At 39.8% G+C, this 9,791-nt stretch overlaps 1 protein-coding gene across 1 annotated transcript; it reads left to right on the plus strand.

Moving 5' to 3' along the window:
- Positions 1 to 2,821: 2,821 nt before the first annotated feature.
- On the plus strand, positions 2,822 to 5,011 carry LOC117537808 (palmdelphin-like; the record flags this gene model as incomplete). Its single annotated transcript, XM_034203180.1, is given in 3 exon segments — positions 2,822 to 2,982; positions 3,954 to 4,209; positions 4,212 to 5,011. Coding segments are annotated over 3 exon segments (1,217 nt in total), but the record flags the coding sequence as incomplete, so codon positions are not given.
- Between the last annotated feature and the right edge of the window lie 4,780 nt (positions 5,012 to 9,791).

Consider the following 9,791-nt stretch of genomic DNA (forward strand, 5'->3'; position numbering starts at 1 on the left):
GATTGAAAAATATATCTTCCCGGGGAGCTTGCCTCCGGACCCCCCTATGTTAGGTCCACACACCACCTATAAAGATAGTACTTTACCTCTGCTTACACCTATATGCCGTAAGCTGATTATCGAGCCTTCATTGTAACAGTCGCGGGTACACTGTGTATTTGCGTGGGGATTGTTGCAGTAGAACATTCCACTGTAGCGACCGGTACATTAATGGGAAACCCTAAATGTTTGAACACCCTCTATGAAACGTCAAGCTACCCCACAGCACCCCCAAAATAAATCTCTGGCGCCGCCACTGAGCCTGACTATTTGTGTTGGGGGGGCCCGACTTTTTTTTTTCTCCAAAGGGGGGGCCTGACAGAAAAAATTTGAGAACCACTGCTTTACAGATTCTGATTAATGATGTGAAATATAAACAACCCTTAAATCAGACTTTAGTTACACCTGAGTAAAATTCAGGGAAGGTGATCGTCAAGTGCCAACAATCAGGAGAGATATTTGATAGTTGGTGCTTGAGAAGACTAAATATTTATCTGCAATTGACATGAATGGAAACGAGTAATAAAGTATATTCATTACTCGTTATTCTCTACTAATAGTTCATTAAAGACTGTATAATGGCTATTTTGCACATCCCTTTCAAGATTTCAAGATGTTCTAAGGTTTATTGACATATCATATACACACAACTATGGTGTAGTTATGCAATGAATGAAACACTTGGGTCGCAGCTGAGGTTCCTCAACAGTGCATTCCAAGACATCTATCAATATGTGTGTACCTCCACCATTAAACTGTCATATTCTGCACATTTCTTATTCTATCTACATACATAAGAGTATAATTCATATGTATAATATCAGTTAAAATAAGTGCTTCAACATAGTTAACATTGCAGGAAAGCAATATATTAGATGTTAGGTACTTTGTCAGGCTTAATATTTATCTGTAGATAGATACCCCCAAAGCTTTTTTCTTATTTAAAAGAAGACCTTAATCTAAAGTATTCTTTAATGTGTTAAAAAAGGTTAATTAGTTTGTCTGTTTTGTCCTATTAATATCTTTGTACATCCAGCACTAAACTGTTTTATTGTAGAGATCACTTACAGTATCTTCTCGATTTTTTATATTCTATATTTCTATCACAGACCTTCTACTTTCCCCCTATGAAAGTATGTACTCTTAATATTTTTTTCATCAAATATAACACATACAAACAATAATTCAATAACATGCTTTAACCACTAGGCGGTGTACACAAGGTACACACAGCCATAATAACTTTGTATTATTAGTGTAGGACACTTACAGTATGTATGTATAACATCTGAAGATGTGTCGTTTTATTCATGTTTTCAAATAATTTTACAGCATATTGCTATACTATTTCAGACTCAGTATTTACATTCTTATATTCAAAGAAAATCAGTAATATCTTTACAACTACAAGTCCTTTTCTATCAGCTGTGCACCGTTATGGTGTAAATATAACCTATCTACGAATTAGATCAAATATAAAAGTCAGCTGAATTAGTGTTGATACTGCAAGGAGACGTATTGTGTGAAGAGAAATTGAAGATGTTGTTTAATTGCTGATATATTTATGATCCACGTCAAGTATTCAGTTTCGGTGGCATTTCTTCCAGTTTTTCCAAAGGTCTTCTCATCAGGGCTCTATAAATAAAGAACTACGGCAGATCTGTAATATGTATTGCAGCCAAACTGTGTATTACAATGCCGTTATGTGATGACTTTCAAAGAGAAAAGCAAGAACACTCGGAATTATTTTCTTTAAAAAAAAAGGTTTTTCAGATTTGATATGGCATGAACACCATATCCCTACATGCATTGCGGCCAAAACATCCAATCAGCGAGCTTAAACCATAGCTGAGGATCTTGGGTAATCAGTTCAGTTGCTGTGTATCGCAATGATGCTCGAAATGTCCCTTATAGGCCTACGTCTGTTTCCGGTTATTTTTATTTTGAAATTCAGTTCCTGACGGACGCCAAAAAAGCCCGAGATTATGGAATTAAACAAATAAATAAAAACAAGGATAATTGTGTGTTATTTAGAAAAGAATAACAAAGTAGAAGGAAAAAAAGATTACAAAAAATACTGACGTCAGTATTCTGAGGCTCTGAGCCATTTATTTTCCTCACAGACGACAAAAAAAGTCCGACATTATACGATTTAAAATAAAAACAATAATCGTGGCTTGATATTGAGTAAGAAGATGTTTTTATGAACCCCACAGCTTCCGGTCTTCCAAGACCCGACCGGACAAAAAGACGTGCTGCAGGCACGAAACATACTACCAATAGAAATACATTGCTTTTAAAATCGTTCTGTGTGACACGAAAAAAAGGGGGAAATCGTGTTGGTGAACACGAATCAATAGATTACATGTCGTGACTATAACACGAAATGCCGTGAGACTGGGTTGACAGTAAGCAACAGTTAGCAACAATTAACAACAGATCAACAGATCAACAGTAAGCAACAATTAGCAATATTCTGCAACAGATAGCCACCATAAGCAACATAAAGCAACAGTGAGCAACGGTTAGAAACAGTTAGCAACAGGTTGCAAAAGGTTGCAACAGATAGCCACAATAAGCAACCGTTAGAAACAGTGAGCAATCATAAGCAACGGTTAGAAACAGTTAGCAACCGTAAGCAACCGTTGGAAACAGTTAGCAACTGTATCAAGCTTTCAACCTTAGCAATTAAAATGTTTTCAGTGTCTTCATTTATTCAGATGAGGTTTGGCCAACATAAAGTGATATTACTAACTGTGCCCGTCCTTCTTCTGAGTCCCAGCTCTGTTTGCCATGGAGATCAGTGTGACCAAAGACCTGAAGACCGGGAAGAGCACGGTGCTCTCTACTGCTGCCGTTCCTGCTGAGGAGCTAAGCCAGCAGGCCGGGCTCAAGGTTTACGACGACGGCAGGAAGTGTGTTTTTGCCTTAAATTCACAAGAGGTATTATTAAATAATAACCTGTATTCATGTAACACTTTTGAAAAGCATCTTTTAAAAAGCTTGAAAGCAAAACAGATTGGTGCAGTATGAGTGGAAGTGAAAAAGTTACAGGCTATAGCCTACAGTAATTATGAATACATGGTGTCACGATTCTTATGTCAAGGTTTTAGTTTTGTGTCTGGTAATGGGTTTTGTTTTGCTGTTCTTTTCTCCCTGTATTTTCCTCCCTGTCATTAGTTTCCCTGGTGTGTCTGATTGTCTGATTGTGTTCACCTGTTGCCCTTGTGTTTCTCCTCCCCTGCCCGGCTGTTTCTCGTCTTGTGATTACCCCTCCCTGTATTTAGTCTTGTCTCTTCCTGTGTTCAGTGTTGGTTCATTGTTTGTCTTTCATGTCTCGCTTCATGTTGGTCACAGTCACCTTTTGTTTGGATGCTACCTCGTGCTACAGTTCATGGATTCATGTTGTTCAGCTTTTGTAAATAAAGCTCACCTTTTGTTTCATTTTGAAACCCGCTTCCCTCCTCAATCTGCATTTGGGTCCTATTTGTCCCCAAACCTGACACATGGACTTGAGAGTTTATGAAGAATAGTTTTTAGTAGATATTTAAAGGAGGTCACTAAAGGCAAATACAAACTCCTTTCACGTAAGCCTAGTTTAGGAGACAAATAGCAGAGTTTTGACTTGAGGTTTAATGTACGTACAAATAGACAAAAGTGTGCTGGAGCAAGACAATGGAGTGCTTAGAAAGTACATAAACCCTAAGATTCATTCTTAAATCAACTATAAGTAAATGCAAGGTAGCCACAATGGGATTTATTGGACTTTTTGTATTGTTTCAATGACCAGTCTTACTGCAGCATTGTGAATAACTTAGAGGCATGACTGGGCCAATGAACTGCTTTTTCCACTTTTTTTATTGATCACTCATTGTGTTCTCCTAATAATTACCTCTATTCCTTTCTATCTTAAGGGGTCCCATGATCAAGGCTGTGTGTCGGAGCTGACAGCCAACGAGGTGGAACATTTGCTGAGAAGCGCCACAATGCTTCGCCAAGTAAAGCAGCAAAACGTCCACCTAAGCCACAGCAGAAGCTTCTCCAACCACCAACAGCGGAGAGGGGAAGAAGAGAGGTTTGACCTGAGAGACCAGCGAGGATATTATGGGATCCATCCCATCAGGGACAACATGACGGAGGAAGACTGCAGGGGAAGTGTCTGGAAAAAGCAGTGGCAGATCATAGCAGCAGTCATGAGAGCCATTACAGACGGTATGAAGACAGAAACAACAAAAGCAACATGAGGGAAGGTCATCGCCATGGAAGCCACAAGGGGATGGGAGATCACGATGGTAACCAGAAGGACTGTCACCACAGTTCGCACAACGTGAGAAACGGTCACCGTGTTCAGGAAGATCGGCCTGCTAGCCACCACAAAACCAGCATCGTTAGAAGCAATAGAGTGGTGAATGGAGGCAGAGCCAGAGACTGCCCTCCTCCGAGGTCACATGACCAGGAAGCAGTGTCTGCCTACCAACCACAGCTCTCCTACACTCCAGCCAATCATATTCCTCTTAGTGACTACATCAGTGTAGACGAAGAAGAACTGTATAGCTGCAAACCCGCCTCCTATCACAGACCCTCCACTGCCATGTACACTGGCCCCGCCCCCTCTGACCGAGTGCCCTCCCCCCTCTACGGAGACGACACCCACTACACCATCCTCAACGCCATTGACACCACTGAGCCAATCACAGCCGTCTTCATGGGCTTCAAGATGGCGCAGGACGAAAGCGGGCAGGGACACGAGTTCGAGAGCTGCCTGAGGGCAGAGCTGGTCATCATCGAGGACGAAGACAACAGTGAGGACACCTGCGTGGAGGAGAAGCAGCGCAGCAGTTCGACAGGAAGTTCAGCCACTGGAAGCGTGGGCCATGCAGAGGGAGTCGGACACAGACGGAAAGAGAGACGCGGGGGGCCAGGTATCAGAAAGGTCCAGAAAAAACACAAACCCTGCTGCACTATCTGCTAACAAGCTAACGGCTAACTGATGCATGCTGAGTGACAGGTGTGCTAACCTTATCACTCACTGAAACGCATGTATCTTGTAGCTAAACTGAGCTTCTGAAGACAAGGGGGGGGGGGTTCAAACTTAAGGCCTGACATCTTTTTATCGCATTCATGGGTTAATAGTTTTCTGACTTAATAAGCTAAGTTACTTGTTCTACTAGCGTAACTAAGCTAGTAGAACAATATGCTGTCTCTTAAATCATGTACTTCTGTCCTTGCGCTATTTGGATTGAATAAATGCATTCCAATGTTCAGTATGTCTGAATGCACTATGAGTACCGGGAGGAACCACTCATAATGGTCCAAAAGTGTAGAACCATGGACAGTTTACACATTAAACTATTGCCTTCTGGGCTACGTACCTTTTTCTGCAGTTGCGCCAGTGACCACGGCACTCAACAATTACAGTTTTACCTGGTTTTTTTGCTATTGAAGTGAATCAACACTATAGTGTTTTAGTGGGTTAGTCGAGCAGTCGGTAATGATTTGGTACCACAAACGATCGTTGCTGCTACAAGTGTCTTTCAGTGAGATCACAGCTGCCATGTGCAACACTGCATGGTTGAAATGTACACACTGCGCAAGTGTTTAAAGTGTGCGACATGCAGTATGCTAAGGAAAGTATCCCCATCGAGAAAAATCATAGGAACAGGCTTTGTAAATCTTAAGATAAGATATACTTTATTAATTCAAAATTGAGAAATGTGTGTTAAGGGGTTAGGAAAGGCTAATGAATAAATGTACATACAAATATCTCTTATAAACAGAGTGTTGAAGAGCGTATTTTCTGAAGTAATGGTAAAACAGGTGGTGCTTTGCAGGATGCTTTACACAAAGTTCAGAATGATCGGCAGCTATACGAACTGCACACAAAATGACATATATTTCAGCTAGCATTCATTATGGCATTGTGTGCTTTTTTAATATTGTTCAGTGTTTCGTACCATTTCTAAAGTTGGTTTCAGAGACACCCAGTGGTAGCAGGAACATTCATCATCTCAATTGATTACTAGACTCCACTATTTCATTACATTTGTATCAAAACTGAGCATTAAGTGTGGTCTGAAGTCTAGTTTCTTCACTGCTCACACCAATTATGATGTTACACAATGCATTTGTAAAACATGTCAGTGAAACATGGTTAAAGAGCAAGACAGACTTAATTATGTCTATCTTACCATCAGTATTATATAAGAAGGTGTGGAATTTAATCCCTTTTCTTTTGGTTCCTTTTTACCTTCAGATTCTTGTCACATGTTCTACCTAAATGTCACTAATAAACCTTTTGTTACTGATTGATGCTAACGGCTGCTTGTGTCTGTGCTGCACTAACCCTTATCACAGCATTGTGTGTGTGTGTGGTGTGTGTGTGTGTGTGTGTGTGGTGTGTGTGTGTGTGTGTGTGTGTGTGTGTGTGTGTGTGTGTGTGTGTGTGTGTGTGTGTGTGTGTGTGTGTGTGTGTGTGTGTGTGTGTGTGTGTGTGTGTGTGTGTGTGTGTGTGTCACATCGACGTCCATCTTTGGAGGATACCAACAACGCCACCAATTGTCTTTAACAAAGTCACATGTCAATTCAAATAGTGTACAGCATTAGATTTACAACTGCATGATAAGCTAACGTTGTGTTAGCATTCAGTTAGCATAACATTGGCTTTGTTGACTTCTGAATGACTGTCATTGGGCCTGTATATTTGAAGTTCCTTTGCGCCCGTTTGTAAACTTGACATGGGCCTCCAAAGATTTAACATTTATGGATTACTTCCAACACTAAAGGGGGCTGACATCAGACAGATTTTACTTGGTTAATGACTTTCTTAATTCACGAGTAAAGGTGTATTCATTAGTTTTAAATTAGTAAAACCTTTATGAAGAGCTTTTCTTTATTAGGGCATGTCCTTTTCCCGCATACTTCATTTAACAGCGTTGTGGTGTGGGTGTGTGTGTGGTGTCAGGTACTGAGGAGTGAAGGAGCAGGTCCATCCCTCTGCGAGGGAGCTTCTACTTGTGTCCTGAGCGATCATCTCTGCCTCCTGTCTTCATACATCACAAGCTTTTTTATTGATTACCAATTATAAGACTGTTGATATATTTTCATATTCCTGTGATCCAGCTTCATCACTTGCTCAAACATAAACATGTGGCGTCTTCCTCTTCTCTACTGCTAATGGTGATGCCTTGTTCTCTGCAACCTGCATATAACACATGACTTGTTTTTGGAACACATTTAAATACACTTATACAGTATGTGTGTGTCTGACTGTGAACATATTTAAATATACTTATACAGTATGTGTGTGTCTGACTGTGAACACATTTAAATATACTTATACAGTATGTGTGTGTCTGACTGTGAACATATTTAAATACACTTATACAGTATGTGTGTGTCTGACTGTGAACATATTTAAATATACTTATACAGTATGTGTGTGTCTGACTGTGAACATATTTAAATATACTTATACAGTATGTGTGTGTCTGACTGTGAACATATTTAAATATACTTATACAGTATGTGTGTGTCTGACTGTGAACCATATTTAAATATACTTATACAGTATGTGTGTGTCTGACTGTGAACATATTTAAATATACTTATACAGTATGTGTGTGTCTGACTGTGAAACATATTTAAAATACACTTCTACAGTATGTGTGTGTTCTGACTGTGAACATATTTAAATATACTTATACAGTATGTGTGTGTCTGACTGTGAACATATTTAAATATACTTATACAGTATGTGTGTGTCTGACTGTGACATATTTAAATATACTTATACAGTAGGTGTGTGTCTGACTGTGACATATTTGCTTAAAGATAAACAGAGCTTGAACACACATTAGGTTTCAGGAGTAACGCTTTATTGAAGATGTCAATATCAGACCTTTTATTGGCAATTATTATATGACTGAAACTCAAGGCAAATGAACAGAAGCAGATACATGTTAATGCTAGGCTATGAGGAAAAGCAGTTATGTTCAGGACAGCAGCTTATGAGTCCATACAGAATATTAGCAGGTAGCATGTGGTGTGTTCATTGAGAAGCAGCATGAACATTTAGCAATGTTCATGACCTAAATGCACTTTATTCTAAAAACTAGAGTAGTGTTGTTGAGTAATGAAGTATTACTGATAGTTGTACTATCATACAGTTATTATCTACACACAGTTACATCATGACAATGCCCACCTTTACACACAGCACTTATTATTGTGCATTCAAATGCATCTCAGAATGAAATATGACATCAGCCCCTGGATTTGTTTTAAAGGAAATACAATATTTGTTCAGTCTACCTTAATTCTTCTTACATGATTTAGGTTTCATCTAGCAGTTACTGTTCCGTGTGCCCATGCTGACCCTGAAGGCATCTCTTCCCAATGTGGATGCAATCATGGGCGCCGTAAGGGGGTGAAAAGTTAGGAAAATTCTAAGGGCCCGTGACTGACAGGGGCCCAAACTATTTTAGAACATTAAGAAAAAAATGTTTAAGTAACCAATGTGATTATCTTTTCATGGGGCCCAAAATCCCTGGCGGCGCCCCTGGATACAATAGAAGTGATGGTTGACAAAAACAACTCATCTAATGGCGCATGTCCACTGCAGGGCCTTGCACGACTTAGTACGGTATAGTTAGGCCTTGGTAGGCCAGGCTCACTTTACAGTATGCTGCGTTTCCATTACAGTTTAGGAACTGGGGTAGTAACTATAGTAACGCAGTGTAGGCGGAGCCGTGACGTCATCTTCAATGCGAAACACAAAAACAACACAGCCGTTAGCTGTTAGCCCTCAGAGCTCACAGCTCCTCATATCTGTTCAGAAACTAGACAAAAGTTAAACAAGTACAAACCACAGACTGTCTGTGTCATGGCGAATACAGTCGCTGGTTTATTTATGTCTGTATAGGCCGTTGTTGTGAGTCTCTCTCTCTCTCGATTATCTCACTAGTTTAGCATACTCAGCCTGGTTGTTGGCCCGGAAAGAACCTCGATTTTGGAGAGCCAGAAAACTGAAAAAGTACCCGCTAGCCAGAACTACGCCTAGTGGAAACGTAACCAAAAATGGGCCGGGCACGGCACGCTTAAACCGCGCTGTAGTGGAAATGCGCCATTAATGTTCTGCAAAAATGCAGATAAATCAATATAAAGCCAATTTGGGGCTTCTGCAATTCAAATATGCCAAATGAGGGGGATATCCTTGAAAGCTAGTCTAAGAATGAAATTCCCATTTATAGAAAGAAAGAGGAGGAAATAACCAACTAAGGACTCAAATTAAATATAGTTCGCCAATAAGACAACCCAGTCTCACGGCATTTCGTGTTATAGTCACAAAATTAATTTAATCTATTGATTCGTGTTCACCAACACGGATTTCACCTTTTTTTCGTGTCACACAGAACTATTTTAAAAGCAATGTATTTCTATTGGTAGTATGTTTCGTGCCTGCAGCACGTCTTTTTGTCAAGTCGGGTCTTGGAATACCAGAAGCTGTGGGGTTCATAAAAACATTTTCTTACTCAATATCTTATCCTAAGCCTAACCCTATCCCTTTTATTTTAAATTGTATAATGTCTGAGTTTTTTGGCCGTCCGCGAGGAAAATAAATGGCTCATCTTTTTTTCCTTCTAATTTGTTATTATTTACATTGCTTTTAAAATCGTTCTGTGTGACACGAAAAAAATGGGGAAATCGTGTTGGTGAACACGAATCAATAGATTACATTTGTGACTATAACACGA

The sequence above is a fragment of the Gymnodraco acuticeps genome, unplaced genomic scaffold (assembly GCF_902827175.1).
Source record: "Gymnodraco acuticeps unplaced genomic scaffold, fGymAcu1.1, whole genome shotgun sequence".
Classification (NCBI taxonomy): domain Eukaryota; kingdom Metazoa; phylum Chordata; class Actinopteri; order Perciformes; family Bathydraconidae; genus Gymnodraco; species Gymnodraco acuticeps.